This window comes from Oncorhynchus mykiss, chromosome 21 (assembly GCF_013265735.2).
Source record: "Oncorhynchus mykiss isolate Arlee chromosome 21, USDA_OmykA_1.1, whole genome shotgun sequence".
NCBI lineage: Eukaryota > Metazoa > Chordata > Actinopteri > Salmoniformes > Salmonidae > Oncorhynchus > Oncorhynchus mykiss.
This window is the reverse complement of record NC_048585.1, coordinates 2,088,115-2,113,041: the sequence shown is the minus strand read 5'-3', so window position 1 is coordinate 2,113,041 and position 24,927 is coordinate 2,088,115. Positions and strand designations below refer to the sequence as shown.

The 24,927-nt window shown below is 44.2% G+C and overlaps 1 protein-coding gene across 1 annotated transcript; it reads right to left on the bottom strand.

The window, feature by feature from the left end:
- Positions 1-10,616: 10,616 nt before the first annotated feature.
- On the bottom strand, positions 10,617-19,276 carry LOC110499712 (tetraspanin-8). The gene is made up of 9 exons (XM_036956591.1): positions 19,006-19,276; positions 18,603-18,671; positions 17,966-18,082; positions 17,531-17,605; positions 17,254-17,349; positions 16,599-16,715; positions 12,023-12,079; positions 11,601-11,684; positions 10,617-11,466 (listed from the first exon to the last, which is right to left on the bottom strand). The coding sequence occupies exons 1-9, from the start codon at positions 19,063-19,065 to the stop codon at positions 11,299-11,301; spliced, it is 843 nt and encodes a 280-aa protein (XP_036812486.1). The 5' UTR covers positions 19,066-19,276; the 3' UTR covers positions 10,617-11,298.
- Positions 19,277-24,927: the final 5,651 nt, after the last annotated feature.

Here is a 24,927-nt window from a genome sequence, read left to right as displayed (position 1 = left end):
TAGTGTGTCCTTAGTGTGTTCTTGGTGTGACCTTAGTGTGCTCTTAGTGTGCTCTTAGTGTGACGTTAGTGTGTCCTTAGTGTGACCTTAGTGTGTCCTTAGTGTGTCCTTAGTGTGTCCTTAGTGTGACCTTAGTGTGACGTTAGTGTGACCATAGTGTGACCTTTAGAGTGAGACATGAAGCACTGTAATAGGGACGTTCTGCTCTAGACGCACTGTCGTGGAAGAATCAGAATTTGTTGGTAACATATGTAAGACGTTTTATATTCATCAAATGTGTGTAAATTACTTCTCATCAAGAATGTTATTTTTGTATAGTACTGTGGCAGGGTTTGCAGTATCTGTTCTATGTCAAGACTAAGTTGCATGGTCAAAGTATCATCATGTGTAAACATATCTCTTGGCTCCACAATGTCTGTGTGCCAGTCAGTGTGTCTCTGTGATCTTGTCAAGATAGGATTGGTTGTATTTAGAGTTGGTTGTATCTAAATGACAATTTGATATATGCCTGTTGATATGGAGGGTTGGTTTATGGTTCTGGGGTTTGAGAAAGGAGACAAAGCTGAACGATGAATTATGCCGATGCTGTCTTATCCTGTGTATCTTTACTATAAAAGGACCTCATTTGAAATGTGGAAGGGGCTCTCAGAGAATTCATGGTTAGACACTGAATTGCCTGAGAGTCACAGGATTGTGATAGAGCTCATATAATTAAAAGATGGACTTTGATAACTAACTCTGACTTGTGTTGTGGTTTGCTCCCATGATTTGGTAAATAGAGGAAATTTCCACGACAGTCCCAAACGGCATCCTCTTCTCTACTACCCCATAAGGGCTCTGGTCACAAATAGTGCACTACATAGGGAATAGGGTGCCGTTTGGGAAGCAGACCAACGTAATCAGGAAGCTCTGCTCCAACCCCACACTGACAATATCCTCTGTCTTCTGTCTTCAATATGGCTTGTAAAATCAGCTTTCTGAGATGAGCTTTGTTGTTTACGTTGGAAATCATGTCTTATTGTACACAGCTAAATTACTAGATTGTATTTCCACGGTAACGTGTCGTCAGAAACCAAACGTCTAGAGACTAAACGTCCATGCAAGCAGCACTGGAGACACTGCAATGACCCCCGTCTGCTACAGTGAACTCTGAAAGTATTGGGACAGTGACACAATAAATGATGTCGTTTTGGAGTCACTGTTATTGTAAATGAAGTCTGTTTTAATGAATAATCCTGAATGAATCGTGAGTAAGGATGAGTGAGAAACTTACAGAGGCGCTAATATCTGAAACACAACCAAAACAAACAGCAGTCACAAGCTTGATGTGATCATTATGTGCTATGAATATGGGACCAAACACTACACTTTTGACAACTACACCTATGAGTGAATTTGTACAAAAAAAGTGCTGTAATTTCTCAACAGTTCACCCGATATAGACGACAAGACACTCAAATGAAAGCTGACAGGCTGCACTTTGACCTCACAGTTTAACCTCACAGTTTGACCTCACAGTTTGTATCCTTTAAAATCCAAAGTGATGGAGTACAGAACCAAAACAACAACACAAAATGGTGTCCTTTACGTAAAGCTCTTTCCCCTGCTACATCTCAACTCCCTGTGGAGTGAAACAGTATGTTACTACATCTCTACTCCCCGTGGAGTGAAACAGTATGTTACTACATCTCAACTCCCTGTGGAGTGAAACAGTATGTTACTACATCTCAACTCCCTGTGGAGTGAAACAGTATGTTACTACATCTCAACTCCCTGTGGAGTGAAACAGTATGTTACTACATCTCAACTCCCCCTGGAGTGAAACAGTATGTTACTACATCTCAACTCCCCCTGGAGTGAAACAGTATGTTACTACATCTCAACTCCCCGTGGAGTGAAACATTATGTTACCACATCTCAACTCCCCCTGGAGTGAAACAGTATGTTACTACATCTCAACTCCCTGTGGAGTGAAACAATATGTTACTACATCTCAACTCCCCGTGGAGTGAAACAGTATGTAACTACATCTCAACTCCCTGTGGAGTGAAACAGTATGTTACTACATCTCAACTCCCTGTGGAGTGAAACAGTATGTTACTGCATCATCTCAACTCCCTGTGGAGTGAAACAGTACGTTACTACATCTACAGTATGTTACTAAATCTCTACTCCCCGTGGAGTGAAACAGTATGTTACTACATCTCAACTCCCTGTGGAGTGAAACAGTATGTTACTACATCTCAACTCCCTGTGGAGTGAAACAGTACGTTACTACATCTACAGTATGTTACTACATCTACAGTATGTTACTACATCTCAACTCCCTGTGGAGTGAAACAGTATGTTACTACATCTCAACTCCCCCTGGAGTGAAACAGTATGTTACTACATCTCAACTCCCCCCGGAGTGAAACAGTATGTTACTACATCTCAACTCCCTGTGGAGTGAAACAGTATGTTACTACATCTCAACTCCCTGTGGAGTGAAACAGTATGTTACTACATCTCAACTCCCTGTGGAGTGAAACAGTATGTTACTACATCTCAACTCCCTGTGGAGTGAAACAGTATGTTACTACATCTCAACTCCCCGTGGAGTGAAACAGTATGTAACTACATCTCAACTCCCTGTGGAGTGAAACAGTATGTTACTACATCTCAACTCCCTGTGGAGGGAAACAGTATGTTACTACATCTCAACTCCCTGTGGAGTGAAACAGTATGTTACTACATCTCAACTCCCCCTGGAGTGAAACAGTATGTAACTACATCTCAACTCCCTGTGGAGTGAAACAGTATGTTACTACATCTCAACTCCCCGTGGAGTGAAACAGTATGTTACTACATCTCAACTCCCCGTGGAGTGAAACAGTATGTTACTACATCTCAACTCCCCGTGGAGTGAAACAGTATGTTACTACATCTCAACTCCCCGTGGAGTGAAACAGTATGTGATCGTAGGTGGAAGGACGACAGAGGCAGAGAAACATAATACAGTTTGCAGGGGAATTTATTCTTCATCAACACGGGTAAAGTGGGGAAAAGGGGGTCTGGACGGAACCATAGCAAAGAAAGTAAAAGAGTCCCTCCCGTCTCCGACCTTACATGCCTTCCCACTGCTTACCTAGCCTTTAGCACCACCTGGTGTGCTCTTCCTCCTCTCGTCCTTGTCTATTCCCTCCTCTATTCCCTCCTCTCTTCCACCTCTCATCCTCCTCTATTCCCTCCTCTATTCTCTCCTCTCTTCCTCCTCTATTCTTCCTCTCTTCCACCTCTCTTCCTCCTCTATTCTCTCCTCTATTCTCTCCTCTCTTCCTCCTCTCTTCCTCCTCTATTCCCTCCTCTCTTCCTCCTCTCTTCCTCCTCTCTACCGCCTCTCTTCCTCCTCTCGTCCTCCTCTCTACCGCCTCTCTTCCTCCTCTCTTCCTCCTCTCTTCCTCCTCTCTACCTCCTCTCTTCCTCCTCTCTTCCTCCTCTCTTCTCCTCTCTTTCTGCTCTCTTCCTCCTCTCTACCTCCTCTCTTCCTCCTCTCTTCCTCCTCTCTTCTCCTCTCTTTCTGCTCTCTTCCTCCTCTCTACCTCCTCTCTTCCTCCTCTCTTCCTCCTCTCTTCCTCCTCTCTACCGCCTCTCTTCCTCCTCTCTTCCTCCTCTCTTCCTCCTCTCTTCTCCTCTCTTTCTGCTCTCTTCCTCCTCTCTACCTCCTCTCTTCCTCCTCTTTTCCTCCTCTCTTCCTCCTCTCTTCCTCCTCTCTTCCTCCTCTCTACCGCCTCTCTTCCTCCTCTCTTCCTCCTCTCTTCCCTCCTCTCTTCCTCCTCTCTTCCTCCTCTCTACCTCCTCTCTTCCTCCTCTCTTCCCTCCTCTCTTCCTCCTCTCTTCCTCCTCTCTTCCCTCCTCTCTACCTCCTCTTCCCTCCTCTCTACCTCCTCTCTTCCTCCTCTCTTCCTCCTCTCTTCCCTCCTCTCTACCGCCTCTCTTCCTCCTCTCTTCCCTCCTCTCTACCTCCTCTCTTCCTCCTCTCTTCCTCCTCTCCCTCCTCTCTACCGCCTCTCTTCCTCCTCTCTTCCCTCCTCTCTTCCCTCCTCTCTTCCTCCTCTCTTCCTCCTCTCTACCTCCTCTCTTCCTCCTCTCTTCCCTCCTCTCTTCCTCCTCTCTTCCTCCTCTCTTCCCTCCTCTCTACCTCCTCTTCCCTCCTCTCTACCTCCTCTCTTCCTCCTCTCTTCCTCCTCTCTTCCCTCCTCTCTACCGCCTCTCTTCCCCCTCTCTTCCTCCTCTCTTCCCTCCTCTCTACCTCCTCTCTTCCTCCTCTCTTCCTCCTCTCTTCCCTCCTCTCTTCCTCCTCTCCTCCCTCCTCTCTACCTCCTCTCTTCCCTCCTCTCTACCTCCTCTCTTCCTCCTCTCTTCCTCCTCTCTTCCCTCCTCTCTACCTCCTCTCTACCTCCTCTCTTCCTCCTCTCTTCCTCCTCTCTTCACTCCTCTCTACCTCCTCTCTTCCTCCTCTCTTCCTCCTCTCTTCCCTCCTCTCTACCTCCTCTCTTCCCTCCTCTCTTCCTCCTCTCTTCCCTCCTCTCTACCTCCTCTCTTCCTCCTCTCTTCCTCCTCTCTTCCCTCCTCTCTACCTCCTCTCTTCCTCCTCTCTTCCCTCCTCTCTTCCTCCTCTCCTCCCTCCTCTCTACCTCCTCTCTTCCCTCCTCTCTACCTCCTCTCTTCCTCCTCTCTTCCTCCTCTCTTCCCTCCTCTCTACCTCCTCTCTTCCTCCTCTCTTCCTCCTCTCTTCCCTCCTCTCTACCTCCTCTCTTCCCTCCTCTCTACCTCCTCTCTTCCTCCTCTCTTCCTCCTCTCTTCCCTCCTCTCTACCTCCTCTCTTCCTAATCTCTTTGTGCTTTTCTAATTACTTCTGCTTCACTTCACTACAACAGTTCACTGTCTGATAGAAAGAAAACCCACAGAAGACCTGCAGATTGTAAAGGACATATTTCACTACAACAGTTCACTGTCTGATAGAAAGAAAGCAGAGCAGAGAAAAAGTATTTCCCCCTTTCTGATTTTCTCTTCTTTTGCATATTTTTAATACTGAACTTTATCAGATCTTCAACCAAAACCTAATATTAAATAAAGGGAACCTGAGTGAACAAATAACACAACAATAACATACTTATTGTATTTATTTAATTAACAAAGTTATCCACCACCTAATTCCCCTGTGTGAAGAAAGTATTTGTCCCCTTACTGTCAGTAACTGGTTGTTCCACCTTGATCTGCAACGACTCCAACCAAACACTTCCTGTCGTTGTTGATCCGTCTCTCACATCACTGTGGATGAACGTTGGCCCTCTCTTCCATGCAGAACTGCTGTGACTCAGTGACGTCTGTTGGTTTTCAGGCACGAACTGCTCGTTTCAAGTCCCGCCACAACGTCTGGGATTATGTCCGGACTTTGACGAGGCCATTCCAAAACTTAAAATGTGCCGCTTCTTTAGCCATTTTCATTAAAACTTGATTGTGTGTTTTGGATCATCGTCTTGCTGCATGACCCAGCTGTGCTTCAGTTTCACCTCACAGATGGGATAACACTTTCATTCATTTTTCCAACTCTAACTAATATGTTCTGCTCCTCAGTTTTCAGTAACTACCTGGACAGTATTACAAAGCAGCCTGATGCGTTTAGTCGTGTGACTGCGGTGGTCTCAGCAACTCCTTGCTTAGTCTTTGCCCAGTTCACCCACTCTGGTGGTGCTTCCCGTTGACTGCAATTACCTTTTTCGACCACAAGAGGGAAGTAGATATCACTTTATAAAATCCTACACATCAAACTGATTATTAACAACTAGCCATGTTAACTATGCAAGTAATCACTTGTGGACAAATGCACGTGATTTTATATATGAGTGTCAGAGATGACTGTTTAAGTAGAAACCTATACCCTGGTAGGCCAGTCTCTTAGTGATTTCCTGTCTGTTTCTGTTCATTGTCATGGCGATGTGATGATAGAAGAATTGGTCTCCTACTAAAAATACAAGTCTGAAACGTCTTTTTGGGACAATATCTCAATCCCAAATAGCACCCTATTTCGGACATAGTGCACTATACTATGTTTTCCTCTGGTCAGGGCAAAGGGTTCCATTTTGGGAGGCAGATGCTGTCTCACCTTCTTCCTCTGTGATGTCACATGTCTCAACGTCTTCCTCTGTGATGTCACATGTCTCAACTTCTTCCTCTGTGATGTCACATGTCTCAACTTCTTCCTCTGTGATGTCACATGTCTCAACTTCTTCCTCTGTGATGTCACATGTCTCAACTTCTTCCTCTGTGATGTCACATGTCTCAACGTCTTCCTCTGTGATGTCACATGTCTCAACGTCTTCCTCTGTGATGTCACATGTCTCACCTTCTTCCTCTGTGATGTCACATGTCTCACCAGGCATGATCACACCTGCATGGATATGAACCGGCATCATCTCCTTCTGAAGGATACCAATGGTCTCTCTCAAATGTATGTCTTCTGCTATCATTCTACCTCTCTCTGGGGTCATCCTCTCTCTGGGGTCATCCTCTCTCTGGGGTCATCCTCTCTCTGGGGTCATCCTCTCTCTGGGGTCATCCTCTCTCTGGGGTCATCCTCTCTCTGGGGTCATCCTCTCTCTGGGGTCATCCTGTCTCTGGGGTCATCCTTCATCTCTTTCTCCCTTTCTCTGTCCTCTCTCCTTTGTCTCTGTCTCACACTGTCTCCCACAACTGTCCTCCTAACGCTTGTCTCTCTCTCTCTCTCTCTGTCTCTCTCTCTCTCTCTCTCTCTCTCTCTCTCTCTCTCTCTCTGTCTCTCTCTGTCTCTGTCTCTCTCTCTCTCTCTGTCTGTCTCTCTCTCTCCCTCTCTCTCTCTCTCTGTCTCTGTCTCTCTCTCTGTGTGTGTCTCTCTCAATTCAATTCAATTCAAGGGCTTTATTGGCATGGGAAACATGTGTTAACATTGCCAAAGCAAGTGAGGTAGACAACATACAAAGTGAATATATGAAGTGAAAAACAATAAAAATGAACAGTAAACATTACACATACAGAAGTTTCAAAACAGTAAAGACATTACAAATGTCATATTATATATATATATACAGTGTTTTAACAATGTACAAATGGTTAAAGGACACAAGATAAAATAAATAAGCATAAATATGGGTTGTATTTACAATGGTGTTAGCTCTTCACTGGTTGCCCTTTTCTCGTGGCAACAGGTCACAAATCTTGCTGCTGTGATGGCACACTGTGGAATTTCACCCAGTAGATATGGGAGTTTTTCAAATTTGGATTTGTTTTCGAATTCTTTGTGGATCTGTGTAATCTGAGGGAAATATGTCTCTCTAATATGGTCATACATTGGGCAGGAGGTTAGGAAGTGCAGCTCAGTTTCCACCTCATTTTGTGGGCAGTGAGCACATAGCCTGTCTTCTCTTGAGAGCCATGTCTGCCTACGGCGGCCTTTCTCAATAGCAAGGCTATGCTCACTGAGTCTGTACATAGTCAAAGCTTTCCTTAATTTTGGGTCAGTCACAGTGGTCAGGTATTCTGCCGCTGTGTACTCTCTGTGTAGGGCCAAATAGCATTCTAGTTTGCTCTGTTTTTTTGTTAATTCTTTCCAATGTGTTAAGTAATTATCTTTTTGTTTTGTCATGATTTGGTTGGGTCTAATTGTGCTGCTGTCCTGGGGCTCTGTAGGGTGTGTTTGTGTTTGTGAACAGAGCCCCAGGACCAGCTTGCTAAGGGGACTCTTCTCCAGGGTCATCTCTCTGTAGGTGATTGCTTTGTTATGGAAGGTTTGTGAATCGCTTCCTTTTAGGTGGTTGTAGAATTTAACGTCTCTTTTCTGGATTTTGATAATTAGTGGGTATCGGCCTAATTCTGCTCTGCATGCATTATTTGGTGTTCTACGTTGTACACGGAGGATATTTTTGCAGAATTCTGCGTGCAGAGTCTCAATTTGGTGTTTGTCCCATTTTGTGAAGTCTTGGTTGGTGAGCGGACCCCAGACCTCACAACCATAAAGGGCAATGGGCTCTATGACTGATTCAAGTATTTTTAGCCAAATTCTAATTGGTATGTTGAAATTTATGTTTCTTTTGATGGCATAGAATGCCCTTCTTGCCTTGTCTCTCAGATCGTTCACAGCTTTGTGGAAGTTACCTGTGGCGCTGATGTTTAGGCCAAGGTATGTATAGTTTTTTGTGTGCTCTAGGGCAACAGTGTCTAGATGGAATTTGTATTTGTGGTCTTGGCGACTGGACCTTTTTTGGAACACCATTATTTTGGTCTTACTGAGATTTACTGTCAGGGCCCAGGTCTGACAGAATCTGTGCAGAAGACTTCAGATTCTAGTAGGGTGAGGCCCTAGGAAAGTCTGCAGCACCCGGCCTCACCCTACTAGAATCTGAAGTCTTCTGCACAGATTCTGTCAGACCTGGGCCCCCTCTGTCTCTCTCTCTGTCTGTCTTGGGTGTTTTAGTCGGGGTTCTCCTCTGCTCCCTCACCTGTCTCTTCCCTCTGGTGTTTTAGTCGGGGTTCTCCTCTGCTCGCTCCCTTACCTGTCTCTTCCCTCGGGTGTTTTAGTCAGGGTTCTCCTCTGCTCCCTCACCTGTCTCTTCCCTCGGGTGTTTTAGTCGGGGTTCTCCTCTGCTCTGCTCCCTCACCTGTCTCTTCCCTCGGGTGTTTTAGTCAGGGTTCTCCTCTGCTCCCTCACCGGTCTCTTCCCTCGGGTGTTTTAGTCGGGGTTCTCCTCTCCTCTGCTCTGCTCCCTCACCTGTCTCTTCCCTCAGGTGTTTTAGTTGGGGTTCTCCTCTGTTCCCTCACCGGTCTCTTCCCTTGGGTATTTTAGTCGGGGTTCTCCTCTCCTCTGCTCCCTCCCTCACCTGTCTCTTTCCTCTGGTGTTTTAGTCGGGGTTCTCCTCTCCTCTGCTCCCTCCCTCACCTGTCTCTTCCCTCGGGTGTTTTAGTCGGGGTTCTCCTCTGCTCTGCTCCCTCACCTGTCTCTTCCCTCGGGTGTTTTAGTCTGGGTTCTCCTCTGCTCCCTCACCTGTCTCTTCCCTCGGGTGTTTTAGTCGGGGTTCTCCTCTCCTCTGCTCTGCTCCCTCACCTGTCTCTTCCCTCAGGTGTTTTAGTTGGGGTTCTCCTCTGTTCCCTCACCGGTCTCTTCCCTTGGGTATTTTAGTCGGGGTTCTCCTCTCCTCTGCTCCCTCCCTCACCTGTCTCTTTCCTCTGGTGTTTTAGTTGGGGTTCTCCTCTCCTCTGCTCCCTCCCTCACCTGTCTCTTTCCTCTGGTGTTTTAGTTGGGGTTCTCCTCTCCTCTGCTCCCTCACCTGTCTCTTCCCTCTGGTGTTTTAGTCGGGGTTCTCCTCTCCTCTGCTCCCTCCCTCACCTGTCTCTTCCCTCAGGTGTTTTAGTTGGGGTTCTCCTCTCCTCTGCTCCCTCCCTCACCTGTCTGTTCCCTCATGTGTTTTAGTCGGGGTTCTCCTCTGCTCTGCTCCCTCACCTGTCTCTTCCCTCTGGTGTTTTAGTCGGGGTTCTCCTCTCCTCTGCTCCCTCACCTGTCTCTTCCCTCGGGTGTTTTAGTCAGGGTTCTCCTCTGCTCCCTCACCTGTCTGTTCCCTCAGGTGTTTTAGTCGGGGTTCTCCTCTCCTCTGCTCCCTCACCTGTCTCTTCCCTCGGGTGTTTTAGTCGGGGTTCTCCTCTCCTCTGCTCCCTCACCTGTCTCTTCCCTCTGGTGTTTTAGTCAGGGTTCTCCTCTGCTCCCTCCCTCACCTGTCTCTTCCCTCGGGTGTTTTAGTCGGGGTTCTCCTCTCCTCTGCTCCCTCACCTGTCTCTTCCCTCTGGTGTTTTAGTCAGGGTTCTCCTCTGCTCCCTCCCTCACCTGTCTCTTCCCTCGGGTGTTTTAGTCGGGGTTCTCCTCTCCTCTGCTCCCTCACCTGTCTCTTCCCTCGGGTGTTTTAGTCGGGGGTTCTCCTCTCCTCTGCTCCCTCACCTGTCTCTTCCCTCGGGTGTTTTAGTCGGGGTTCTCCTCTCCTCTGCTCCCTCACCTGTCTCTTCCCTCGGGTGTTTTAGTCAGGGGTTCTCCTCTCCTCTGCTCCCTCACCTGTCTCTTCCCTCGGGTGTTTTAGTCAGGGTTCTCTCCTCTCTCAGTAGCTCCAGGTTTGTAGACAATAACATCTAGAGTTTTTAATTCAACTGAATTGGAACTTAATATGCAAAGCATCTAAAATAGAATGTTTTCTCAAAAGAGGAAATCATTTCAAAATTCTAATATATATATATTCCTCAAAAGAGTTGTAAATAAGTTCCAAATGATAATATATTTGTACAAAAAGAGACACATGTAGAAGACAGATACTTTATTTAGAAACATAGAGAGCAAGACAGTTGGCATGTTGTATATTCCATATAAGGATGTACAGTTCAGAGCAAAACACTTAACATTGTTCCATTTCAGAGCAAAAAGCTACAGGACTTCTGTCTGCTCCTGATATTTATTTCCCCGTTTCTATTTGTCAACCTTCCCTTCCGTTTCCCTCTTTATTACTGCAGTTTCAAGGCAAATGATTTGACATCCAAAGTCCTATGGAAATGACATTCTGTCCTTACTATCTCAGAGTTGTTCTCTCTTTGTGGTATCCTCTTTTCAAAACGCCCTGCCGGTTCATTATTATCTCAGAGTTGTTCTCTCTTTGTGGTATCCTCTTTTCAAAATGCCCTGCCGGTTCATTATTATCTCAGAGTTGTTCTCTCTTTGCGATATCCTCTTTTCAAAACGCCCTGCCGGTTCATTATTATCTCAGAGTTGTTCTCTCTTTGCGATATCCTCTTTTCAAAACGCCCTGCCGGTTCACTGCGTCTCATTCTGCAAATAAAACGTAACGTTCCCCAACCATTTTACCCAGAATTCCCTGCATGTGTATAAAACCACCGGTGGTGATTCTCTTTTAAAACGTAGAACTCAAATCAAAGCTAATTACACACAGAAGGAAGCAGCACCTTCCTTTTTGGTTTGACAGTCAGTAAGAGAGTTAAGGAGACCTCTCCGTTGAAAAAACACACAACAACAACCATGAGAAGATGTGGAAGGAAAACAGTGGGAGTCTGGACACCATAGAAATGGATCACTAGAAAGAAAGACAATCCCCATTTAACTATATTGATCATACCCCATGGTTGTGGGGCTTTAACCATTCTAGTAGTTATATTTCTATGCTGAGCCGGACTGAACAACAGCCTAAAACCATGTCATCTAACTAACCACATCCTGAACCTCAGTCTGCTTTTTCACTTCTCAGGCTTCTCAGGCTCGTTGTAAAGCTTGCTGTACTTGGGTGGGTGGGAACTGAAGTCGAACGTGGATGGGTGAGAGCTGACACTGAACACCACAGGAACCGCTACGGTAGAGCTCCTCAGCTGAGCCAGCAGGACGGCAGACATCACCGCTCCCAGGAGCTGGAGAACAACACAACAACGTGAATTAAAAACAACCACGCGGGTGACAGCAAGCCAGGGGACTAGTAGAGATATTCAACTGACAGTTTGATGTGTAAGGTGTGAAATGTGCGCGGTAAAGAATGCACGCTCACAGCCAGAGCAGCGAATCCGAAGAAAACGCCCAACACGATGTCCAGAGCTTTAGCCAGGTAGCCCTCGAGGATGGGGAAGCAGGTCTGTGGGACAGAGGGCCGTTAATACTCATTGGAACACAGATCACAACTCAGTCATGGTCCTGTCTGGCTCACATGGTTACAGTGTGGTACTAGGCGATGCCAAGGTCACGGGTTCAATTCCCGCAGGGATCACAAAAAAACTCAAAATGTGCAGACTGAAAAAGAGGTTGGTGAATTTCATGTCTGTGTAATTAACGTGACGACTCAGATCATGGCTCAACAGAAGAGCTTCGGTCTCCACAGTGTGCTGCTCTCTGATCAGTGACAAAAGCAACCGTTTCTGTCTAGGAATGTAGACGGTTGATTTAAAGATAACCGAAAAGGGAAGCTGGTCCAACCTGTTTGTAGATCAGCTTCTGGTGTCCAGTCATCCTGTACTCTGAAAGGAACAACAACTGAAAAACAGAAGAAGAAGAAAAACTGACACGACGTAATGAATGTCTCTAACAGACATAACCCTTAATGAATGTCTCTAACAGACATAACCCTTAATGAATGTCTCATAACCCTTAATGAATGTCTCATAACCCTTAATGAATGTCTCTTAACCCTTAATGAATGTCTCTAACAGACATAACCCTTAATGAATGTCTCATAACCCTTAATGAATGTCTCATAACCCTTAATGAATGTCTCTTAACCCTTAATGAATGTCTAACAGACATAACCCTTAATGAATGTCTCATAACCCTTAATGAATGTCTCATAACCCTTAATGAATGTCTCTTAACCCTTAATGAATGTCTAACAGACATAACCCTTAATGAATGTCTCATAACCCTTAATGAATGTCTCATAACCCTTAATGAATGTCTCTTAACCCTTAATGAATGTCTCTTAACCCTTAATGAATGTCTCTTAACCCTTAATGAATGTCTCTAACAGACATAACCCTTAATGAATGTCTCATAACCCTTAATGAATGTCTCATACCCCTTAATGAATGTCTCATAACCCTTAATGAATGTCTCATAACCCTTAATGAATGTCTCTAACAGACATAACCCTTAATGAACGTCTCTAACAGATATAACCCTTAATGAATGTCTCATAACCCTTAATGAACGTCTCTAACAGACATAACCCTTAATGAATGTCTCATAACCCTTAATGAATGTCTCCAACAGACATAACCCTTAATGAATGTCTCCAACAGACATAACCCTTAATGAATGTCTCCAACAGACATAACCCTTAATGAATGTCTCCAACAGACATAACCCTTAATGAATGTCTCCAACAGACATAACCCTTAATGAATGTCTCCAACAGACATAACCCTTAATGAATGTCTCCAACAGACATAACCCTTAATGAATGTCTCCAACAGACATAACCCTTAATGAATGTCTCCAACAGACATAACCCTTAATGAATGTCTCCAACAGACATAACCCTTAATGAATGTATCTAACAGACATAACCCTTAATGAACGTCTCTAACAGATATAACCCTTAATGAATGTCTCATAACCCTTAATGAATGTCTCATAACCCTTAATGAATGTCTCATAACCCTTAATGAATGTCTCATAACCCTTAATGAATGTCTCTTAACCCTTAATGAATGTCTCTTAACCCTTAATGAATGTCTCTAACAGACATAACCCTTAATGAATGTCTCATAACCCTTAATGAATGTCTCATAACCCTTAATGAATGTCTCTAACAGACATAACCCTTAATGAATGTCTCATAACCCTTAATGAATGTCTCATAACCCTTAATGAATGTCTCATAACCCTTAATGAATGTCTCATAACCCTTAATGAATGTCTCATAACCCTTAATGAATGTCTCATAACCCTTAATGAATGTCTCTAACAGACATAACCCTTAATGAACGTCTCTAACAGATATAACCCTTAATGAATGTCTCATAACCCTTAATGAACGTCTCTAACAGACATAACCCTTAATGAATGTCTCATAACCCTTAATGAATGTCTCCAACAGACATAACCCTTAATGAATGTCTCCAACAGACATAACCCTTAATGAATGTCTCTAACAGACATAACCCTTAATGAACGTCTAACAGATATAACCCTTAATGAATGTCTCATAACCCTTAATGAATGTCTCCAACAGACATAACCCTTAATGAATGTCTCCAACAGACATAACCCTTAATGAATGTCTCCAACAGACATAACCCTTAATGAATGTCTCCAACAGACATAACCCTTAATGAATGTCTCCAACAGACATAACCCTTAATGAATGTCTCCAACAGACATAACCCTAAATGAATGTCTCCAACAGACATAACCCTTAATGAATGTCTCCAACAGACATAACCCTTAATGAATGTCTCCAACAGACATAACCCTTAATGAATGTCTCCAACAGACATAACCCTTAATGAATGTCTCCAACAGACATAACCCTTAATGAATGTCTCCAACAGACATAACCCTTAATGAATGTCTCCAACAGACATAACCCTTAATGAATGTCTCCAACAGACATAACCCTTAATGAATGTCTCCAACAGACATGACCCTTAATGAATGTCTCCAACAGACATAACCCTTAATGAATGTCTCCAACAGACATGACCCTTAATGAACGTCTCTAACAGATATAACCCTTAATGAATGTCTCATAACCCTTAATGAATGTCTCATAACCCTTAATGAATGTCTCCAACAGACATAACCCTTAATGAATGTCTCCAACAGACATAACCCTTAATGAATGTCTCCAACAGACATAACCCTTAATGAATGTCTCCAACAGACATAACCCTTAATGAATGTCTCCAACAGACATAACCCTTAATGAATGTCTCCAACAGACATAACCCTTAATGAATGTCTCCAACAGACATAACCCTTAATGAATGTCTCCAACAGACATAACCCTTAATGAATGTCTCCAACAGACATAACCCTTAATGAATGTCTCCAACAGACATAACCCTTAATGAATGTCTCCAACAGATATAACCCTTAATGAATGTCTCATAACCCTTAATGAATGTATCTAACAGACATAACCCTTAACTTCTTCGATTTAGGGGGCGCTCTTTTAATTTTTGGATAAAAAAACGTTCCAGTTTTAAACAAGATATTTTGTCACGAAAAGATGCTCGACTATGCATATAATTCACAGCTTTGGAAAGAAAACACTGACGCTTCCAAATCTGCAAAGATATTATCTGTGAGTGCCACAGAACTGATGCAACAGGCGAAACCAAGATGACATTTCAAACAGGAAATGCCCCAGATTTTGAAGGCGCTGTGTTCCAATGTCTCCTTATATGGCTGTGAATGCGCCAGGAATGAGCTTACACTTTCTGTCGTTTCCCCAAGGTGTCTGCAGCATTGTGACGTATTTGTAGGCATATCATTGGAAGATTGACCATAAGAGACTACATTTACCAGGTGCTCGCTTGGTGTCCTCCGTTGCAATTATTGCATAATCTCCACCTGCGTGTATTTTTCCATTTGCTTCAGAGGAGAAACCCTATTGCCACGAATGACTTATCATCGAATAGATATGTGAAAAACACTTTGAGGATTGATTCTAAACAACGTTTGCCATGTTTCTGTTGATATTATGGAGTTAATTTGGAAAAAAGTTTGGCGTTGTAATGACTGAATTTTCTGTTTTTTTTCTTAGCCAAACGTGATGAACAAAACGGAGTGATTTCTCCTACACAAATAATATTTTTGGAAAAACTGAACATTTGCTATCTAACTGAGAGTCTCCTCATTGAAAACATCTGAAGTTCTTCAAAGGTCAATTATTTTATTTGAATGCTTTTCTTGTTTTTGTGAAAATGTTGCCTGCTGAATGCTAGGCTAAATGCTATGCTAGGCTATCAATACTCTTACACAAATGCTTGTGTAGCTATGGTTCAAAAGCATATTTTGAAAATCTGAGATGACAGTGTTGTTAACAAAAGGCTAAGCTTGTGAGCCAATATATTTATTTCATTTGCGATTTTCATGAATAGTTAACGTTGCGTTATGGTAATGAGCTTGAGGCTATAATTACGCTCCCGGATACCGAATTTCTCGTCGCTAGAGGTTAATGAATGTCTCTAACAGACTTAACCCTTAATGAATGTCTCTAACAGACTTAACCCTTAATGAATGTCTCTAACAGACTTAACCCTTAATGAATGTCTCTAACAGACTTAACCCTTAATGAATGTCTCTAACAGACTTAACCCTTAATGAATGTCTCTAACAGACTTAACCCTTAATGAATGTCTCTAACAGACTTAACCCTTAATGAATGTCTCTAACAGACTTAACCCTTAATGAATGTCTCTAACAGACTTAACCCTTAATGAATGTCTCTAACAGACTTAACCCTTAATGAATGTCTCTAACAGACTTAACCCTTAATGAATGTCTCTAACAGACTTAACCCTTAATGAATGTCTCTAACAGACTTAACCCTTAATGAATGTCTCTAACAGACTTAACCCTTAATGAATGTCTCTAACAGACTTAACCCTTAATGAATGTCTCTAACAGACTTAACCCTTAATGAATGTCTCTAACAGACTTAACCCTTAATGAATGTCTCTAACAGACTTAACCCTTAATGAATGTCTCTAACAGACTTAACCCTTAATGAATGTCTCTAACAGACTTAACCCTTAATGAATGTCTCTAACAGACTTAACCCTTAATGAATGTCTCTAACAGACTTAACCCTTAATGAATGTCTCTAACAGACTTAACCCTTAATGAATGTCTCTAACAGACTTAACCCTTAATGAATGTCTCTAACAGACATAACCCTTAATGAATGTCTCTAACAGACATAACCCTTAATGAATGTATCTAACAGGATGTAAACCTATGTGCATAAGAACTGAGAAGAAGAAGGAGGAGACTATTGACTATAAAGCTACATCATCAGTCCTGTCATGTAGAGTTCATCTGAACTCACCCGGTATTGAATGTTCAGGCATGTACCCTCCATCTGATCTTCCTCCCCCTGACAGAGACAGGAGTCAGGGACGTTGTTGCCCCAGTCTGTGTAACTGAACAGCCCACAGCACTTCAACTGTTAAAAAAACCCACACACAGTCAGTCAGCGTATCGAGCAAAAGGCCATGTTGAGAACAGTAAACTAGTTGAACCACGAGGTCAACCTCAACACAAAGGACATGTTGAGAACAGTAAACTAGTTGAACCACGAGGTCAACCTCTTCCTCATTACTGCTGGTTAGAGTCAACAAAACAAGTCTGTTATGCCCAGCAGTGTCTGGACCTATTTGGAAGGAACACTTCAATTTGGGGGGTTTGGGAGGACAGTAGACTCATTGGTCAAGGGTAGAGATCAAGTGAACACTACAGTGTGTTGCTACAGGAAGTTAACATTACTGAGGTACATGTTGTACACGAAACTAGAACGTAACTTCTCAAAACTATAAAGTATATAATGAATGATATTATTGTAAACCTTAGTGAAATATTTCCTGATGATGATTCATGGAAAAGACAGAATAGATCCCAAGCGGGATCCTTTGATATAATGAATGCTATGGACATGTCAAGTATATTGTGGTGAAATGATTGACGGAAAATGTCCCTGTACATACATTCAGCTGAATCCTCTCGGTGAACTGTCTAACATCAGTGGAGGCTTCGTTCAGAGGCAGGACCTCACGGAACTTCGCCTCCACGATCTGCTTCATCTGTAAAACAAACACAACAACCACTGGTGTCAACAATGGCCTTGACATAATACACACACACACACACACACACACAGACACAGACACAGACACACACACACACACACACACAGTCTTACTAGTATAACACATCAGTATTACAGGACAGTCATGTACAGACATTATTATTAACCAACAATACCTCAGAACGGTACATGGCTGTGGGCACCGCCAGACGCAGGAGGCCGAAGCAGCAAATAAAACAGGCCGCCAGAAACTAGAGAGAGAAAGTGAAAGAGAGAGATAGAGAGACTTAAACTATTTTCTGTCCAATAAAGTTACTGTGTGACTCAGTGAACAAAAAACAGGTTACGAAACGGTAAGTGTCTTTCCTAACCCGATGTCGTAGTACGATATAAAAACAGGATATCAGGGTGGTTTCCCAGACACAGACTGAGCCTAGTTCTGGACTAAAAAGCAAGCTCAAGTAGGTATCTTCATCGAAAACCAGTTTTTAATCCAGAACTGGGGTTAATCTGTGTCTGGGAAACCGTGACATGTTGTATATTGCTCTGTCTCTATGGTCGTAGATGTCTGTTCGAATGTGAACTCAGCTGGTCGCAGTAGACCCTCTCACCACGATCAGGGGAATTCTCTTCCCTCCGTGTGCTCCGTACGCCCCGAGCAGAGACATGGCCATGGTGATGCCTCCTACCAGATACATCACCAGAAACCCTTTAGTCTGGTTTTCAAACTGAAAAACAATACAACATCCACCGTGTGTCTCAGCGTACCATTATGACATCATAATAGCAATGCCTACGTTCCTAATAGGGAGAAGAAAATAATCACATCTTTTATTATTGCACAGTAGACCTATAATTCTTGTATATTTAGGAACATTGACTTTGTACACGAGAGTTCACTTTGTGTATATATAGCTAACCAATAAGGAAGTATAGTTATAGTCTACTACATAAACTGTTGACACATTAACCTGTTTTTCAGATGCTGAAGCGTTTAATGCTTATGAGTAACTGTTTGTTTCCACTTTTGTTTTTTCAAAATAGAGAAATTATATAATCAAAATGAATTATCTTTGGTAAGAATTCATTCAATATCCATATATATCTATTCGTAAAATTCAGTTTGAATGTAATTTGAACTTTGAGCCCATTTAGCTCTTGTCTAGGGTGTTACGTGTGCGGCTTTAAAACTTCTTCAAAGCTCAAACCGCATGTAACGCCACGGACCAGAGCTAGATCCCATTTTACCTCTGAAGTGCTGTCATTGTAGCCGAATTGACCCAGAAGTCCCAGGCCGATAATCACACCTCCAACGATCTAAAGAAAAACATCCCATTCACTATCAAATAACATAAGGTAATATAAGGTAATCTTTAAAGCCATATTTAACGGATGTGAAGTTGGATTATACAACTTTATACAACATGGAGAGACACGTAGGAAAGTGGATAGAAACCATATAATTTCACACAGACAGGCTACAAACATTTTGAAACTAACTTTTATGGGCAGAAGTTTTTGGTGAAGAAGATACACGAACTTGTTGTTTTGTTGCGCAGTTGATTACAATCGAAAGTAACCTTAAAGTATCGCCTACTGAGTTAATCGCATGTTCCTACTTGTATTTACAAATAAAGAGTTGCTAACTTACCGCAAACAGCAGGTTGAAGAAGACAAAAAGCCGTTGGAAACAGCTATTAAGTTTAGCCATTGTCGTGTTTATCAGGTACACACTTCAGCTCTCAGAAAACGAACTCTACCTGTCCGTGGTGCTCGTGAGTGTGTCCGTTTTCCGGGTAGCTGATGTTGTCGGCAGTACTGAGTTAGTTCCTGTAAATTACACTGTAACCAACGATGTATATAAACCCTGGAATGGAAAAAAGGTATGTATTGCCATTATAAGCCTTTGAAGCCAACGGTCGGCCATATTGGAACTCCCCGGTACGGCCCAGTCCTCCACAAGAATGAATGGAGATCTACAGTATTTATAAATAAAGGACAAAATTACATGTATTTAATACTTTTTGTTGTTGTAGTTGGGACAGTATCATTAGTCATCAAAAAATATATACTTTAAAGGGAAATGTTTTTGTTTTTTCTCTATTTTTTGTTTGTATGATTAGCTCACGTGATTTAATTTGGACGTATGCATTAAGGTGTCTCTAATGGAATAAATGCTTTTCTAAAGATTCCAATATACAATTACAACTGTGGGGGAATGCCAAGATGGAGGTTCAATGGCTTCAACACACACACCCATAAAATCATCTAGTGTATATATATATATATAAGTCACATACCGTAAGCTTTTTTTCTGTATATATATATATTTTTAAAAAGTACATTTCAAATTACAACACAATAACAACAAAAACATAGGACATCACTACACGTAAGCACAGACAGAAGGAGTAACCCAGACATGTCACTGGGCCTATAAAGCTGAAGCATCCGTTTAGATTTTTAACGTTTTCTCACCACCAAATGGTAGTTCAGTCGTGGGTGGAGTGGGAGAGGATGGAACTACGTGAAACTGGGCAGACGTTCTGCTAATTTTCTCATTGATTAAACATTTGACCTCAATATATTTTTATGTTCCCTAAACTACAATATGTTACAAACACAGTGAAGTAAGTTTTAAAGACTTCTCCAAATATTTAAATGGAATTGTTTAGAAAGAGTGCAAGGTCGAATTTAATTTGTGCACAAGCGCACTTCACAGAGTAGGCGTTCCCTAATGGAAATATGCAAAGACACGCTACAACGCGCCAATAGGATCTCGCTAGCTCTTGCTTGGCTTTAACCACCTTGCTTGTTCTGCCCACTCTTCCTTATTTGCTCCCACTGTAAACGGCACAGATGAACTATCTTGGGTTAGTTATATTTCACTGTATCTAGGCCTGTCCTGCATCATCTAAAGTACTTTTCCAGTGTTTACAAACTTGCCTACTCACATTTCACTGCATGGATATAGCAGAACGAATATGAAAATATATTTTAGTTTTTTACAGAGATACATTACACCAACTCTAGACTCAAATCAAATTTGAAAGTTTATTAAATCAAATGTTATATTATTTGGGGTTTAGCAAAATGCTTGAAAGATATCACAGGCTGGTGAGAGAAAGAGAGAAAGAAAGACAGACAGTGAGTAGAGAGAGAGAGAGGAGAGAGCAAATGAGCAAACGATAGAAGACAAGATAAATAAAGATTTGGTTTATTGATCCAAGGCTGAGCTAGAATAGGGTCTTAGTCTCCTGGGACCCAGGTTATTAACTGTAGTCCAGAATGAGTAGAGACTGGGTCAGAATAGAGTCTTAGTCTCCTCAGACCCAGGTAATTAACTGACTGTTTGTAGTCCAGAATGAGTAGAGACTGGGTCAGAATAGAGTCTTAGTCTCCTCAGACCCAGGTAATTAACTGACTGTTTGTAGTCCAGAATGAGTAGAGACTGGGTCAGAATAGAGTCTTAGTCTCCTCAGACCCAGGTAATTAACTGACTGTCTGTAGTCCAGAATGAGTAGAGACTGGGTCAGAATAGAGTCTTAGTCTCCTCAGACCCAGGTAATTAACTGACTGTCTGTAGTCCATGATGAGTAGAGACTGGGTCAGAATAGAGTCTTAGTCTCCTCAGACCCAGGTAATTAACTGACTGTCTGTAGTCCAGAATGAGGAGAGACTGGGTCAGAATAGTGTCTCTCTCTCTCTCTCTCTCTCTCTCTCTCTCTCTCTCTCTCTCTCTCTCTCTCTTTCTTTCTTTCTTTCTTTATTTCTCTCTCTCTCTCTCTGTCGCTCTCCCTTTGTCTCTGTCTCTCTCCCAACCCTGGGCCCAGCTCAGGGACACAGGCAGCACCTACACAGGTCCCAGCTAAAGGAACACTGGCAGTACCGATACTGGTCCCAGCTAAAGGAACACAGGCAGCACCTATACTGGTCCCAGCTAAAGGAACACTGGCAGCACCTACACAGGTCCCAGCTAAAGGAACACAGGCAGCACCTACACGGGTCCCAGCTAAAGGAACACAGGCAGCACCTACACGGGTCCCAGCTAAAGGAACACTGGCAGCACCTACACAGGTCCCAGCTAAAGGAACACAGGCAGCACCTACACAGGTCCCAGCTAAAGGAACACAGGCAGCACCTACACAGGTCCCAGCTAAAGGAACACAGGCAGCACCTACACAGGTCCCAGCTAAAGGAACACAGGCAGCACCTACACAGGTCCCAGCTAAAGGAACACAGGCAGCACCTACACGGGTCCCAGCTAAAGGAACACAGGCAGCACCTACACAGGTCCCAGCTAAAGGAACACAGGCAGCACCTACACAGGTCCCAGCTAAAGGAACACAGGCAGCACCTACACAGGTCCCAGCTAAAGGAACACAGGCAGCACCTACACGGGTCCCAGCTAAAGGAAGGTATTTTTACATTGTAGATAATTGCTGTTGGTGTGATTAATAGTAGTTTGTGTGATTAATAGTAGTTTGTGTGATTAGTAGTAGTTTGTGTGATTAATAGTAGTTTGTGTGATTAGTAGTAGTTTGTGTGATTAGTAGAAGTTTGTGTGATTAGTAGTAGTTTGTGTGATTAGTAGTAGTTTGTGTGATTAGTAGTAGTCTGTGTGATTAGTAGAAGTTTGTGTGATTAGTAGTAGTTTGTGTGATTAGTAGAAGTTTGTGTGATTAGTAGTAGTTTGTGTGATTAGTAGAAGTTTGTGTGATTAAGGGGAAGTAGACTGAGACTTTATGTCTCAAGGATGTTTTTGTATTGTAGGGTTGTAGTGATAGAAGGGAAATTGTATACTAGCCTGTGGTTGGTTCTGGGGAACTGTCTGCTAGAAAGCTTGTGGCTGGAAATCACAGATATGCTAACAGCACGAAGATGAGGAAGAGGCGGCAGAGAAGAGGAAGTGATGCCAACAGCGGTTGAGAATGTCAAAACACTTGGGTCCTGGTTAGCAGAAAATCATGAGCTTAATCAGGGTGAAAGGGCCTATTGAAAGTGCTGTCATATTAGTGGAAAACTGCTGAAGTATATAATGTATGGACGGGAGGAGTTTTGACAGGAGAGAGTGTTGAGGACAGGGGGAGTTTTGACAGGAGAGAGTGTTGAGGACAGGGGGAGTTTTGACAGGAGAGAGTGTTGAGGACAGGGGGAGTTTTGACAGGAGAGAGTGTTGAGGACAGGGGGAGTTTTGACAGGAGAGAGTGTTGAGGACAGGGGGAGTTTTGACAGGAGAGAGTGTTGAGGATGGGGGGGGAGTTTTGACAGGAGAGAGTGTTGAGGACGGGGGGAGTTTTGACCGGAGAGAGTGTTGAGGACAGGGGGAGTTTTGACAGGAGAGAGTGTTGAGGACGGGGGGAGTTTTGACCGGAGAGAGTGTTGAGGACAGGGGGAGTTTTGACAGGAGAGAGTGTTGAGGATGGGGGGGGGAGTTTTGACAGGAGAGAGTGTTGAGGACGGGGGGAGTTTTGACCGGAGAGAGTGTTGAGGACAGGGGGGGGGGGGGGGGGGTGTGACAGGAGAGAGTGTTGAGGACGGGGGGGGGGAGTTTTGACAGGAGAGAGTGTTGAGGACAGGGGGGAGATTTGACAGGTGAGAGTGTTGAGGACAGGGGGGGGGGGGGGGTGACAGGAGAGAGTGTTGAGGACAGGGGGGGAGTTTTGACAGGAGAGAGTGTTGAGGACAGGGGGGGAGTTTTGGAAGGAGAGAGTGTTGAGGACAGGGGGGGGGGAGTTTTGACAGGAGAGAGTGTTGAGGACAGGGGGAGTTTTGACAGGTGAGAGTGTTGAGTACAGGGGGGGGAGTTTTAACAGGAGAGAGTGTTGAGGACGGGGGGGAGGGAGTTTTGACAGGAGAGAGTGTTGAGGACAGGGGGGGGGGGGTGACAGGAGAGAGTGTTGAGGACGGGGGGGGGGGAGTTTTGACAGGAGAGAGTGTTGAGGACAGGGGGAGTTTTGACAGGAGAGAGTGTTGAGGACAGGGGGAGTTTTGACAGGAGAGAGTGTTGAGGACAGGGGGAGTTTTGACAGGAGAGAGTGTTGAGGACGGGGGGAGTTTTGACAGGAGAGAGTGTTGAGAACGGGGGGGGGGGGGGAGTTTTGACAGGAGAGAGTGTTGAGGACAGGGGGGGAGTTTTGACAGGTGAGAGTGTTGAGGACGGGGGGAGTTTTGACAGGAGAGAGTGTTGAGGATGGGGGGGGGGGAGTTTTGACAGGAGAGAGTGTTGAGGACAGGGGGGGGGAGTTTTGACAGGAGAGAGTGTTGAGGACAGGGGGGGGGAGTTTTGACAGGAGAGAGTGTTGAGGACGGGGGGAGTTTTGACAGGAGAGAGTGTTGAGAACGGGGGGGAGGGAGTTTTGACAGGAGAGAGTGTTGAGGACAGGGGGAGTTTTGACAGGTGAGAGTGTTGAGGACTGGGGGAGTTTTGACAGGAGAGAGTGTTGAGGATGGGGGGGGGGGAGGGAGTTTTGACAGGAGAGAGTGTTGAGGACAGGGGGGGGGGAGTTTTGACAGGAGAGAGTGTTGAGGATGGGGGGGGGGGGAGTTTTGACAGGAGAGAGTGTTGAGGACAGGGGGGGGTGAGTTTTGACACGAGAGAGTGTTGAGGACAGGGGGGGGGGGGGAGTTTTGACAGGAGAGAGTGTTGAGGACAAGGAGGGGGTAGTTTTGACAGGAGAGAGTGTTGAGGACAAGGGGGGGGGGGAGTTTTGACAGGAGAGAGTGTTGAGGACGGGGGGAGTTTTGATAGGAGAGTGTTGAGGACAAGGGGGGGGTGAGTTTTGACAGGAGAGAGTGTTGAGAACGGGGGGAGTTTTGACAGGAGAGAGTGTTGAGGACAGGGGGGGAGTTTTGACAGGAGAGAGTGTTGAGGACAGGGGGAGTTTTGACAGGAGAGAGTGTTGAGGACAGGGGGGGAGTTTTGACAGGAGAGAGTGTTGAGAACAGGGGGAGTTTTGACAGGAGAGAGTGTTGAGGACAGGGGGAGTTATGACAGGAGAGAGTGTTGAGGACAGGGGGGGGGGGAGTTTTGACAGGAGAGAGTGTTGAGGACAGGGGGGGAGTTTTGACAGGAGAGAGTGTTGAGGACAGGGGGTGGAGTTATGACAGGAGAGAGTGTTGAGGATGGGGGGAGTTTTGACAGGAGAGAGTGCTGCATCACTCGAAAGGCCCGTATTCAGCTGTTGATTATTTTGGGTATTTAAAAAGTGAAAAACATTCTGAGTTTTGAGTATTCTGTGATAAACCAGTTTATTGCAAATTGAGTTCAACTTTCAGTATGCAGAACCTACACTGAGCTCCACTGGTCAGGAAGGTATGCAGCACCTACACTGAGCTCCACTGGTCAGGAAGGTATGCAACACCTACACTGAGCTCCACTGGTCAGGAAGGTATGCAGCACCTACACTGGGCTCCACTGGTCAGGAAGGTATGCAGCACCTACACTGAGCTCCACTGGTCAGGAAGGTATGCAACACCTACACTGGACAGGAAGGTTTGCAGCACTGAGCTCCACTGGACAGGAAGGTTTGCAGCACTGAGCTCCACTGGACAGGAAGGTTTGCAGCACTGA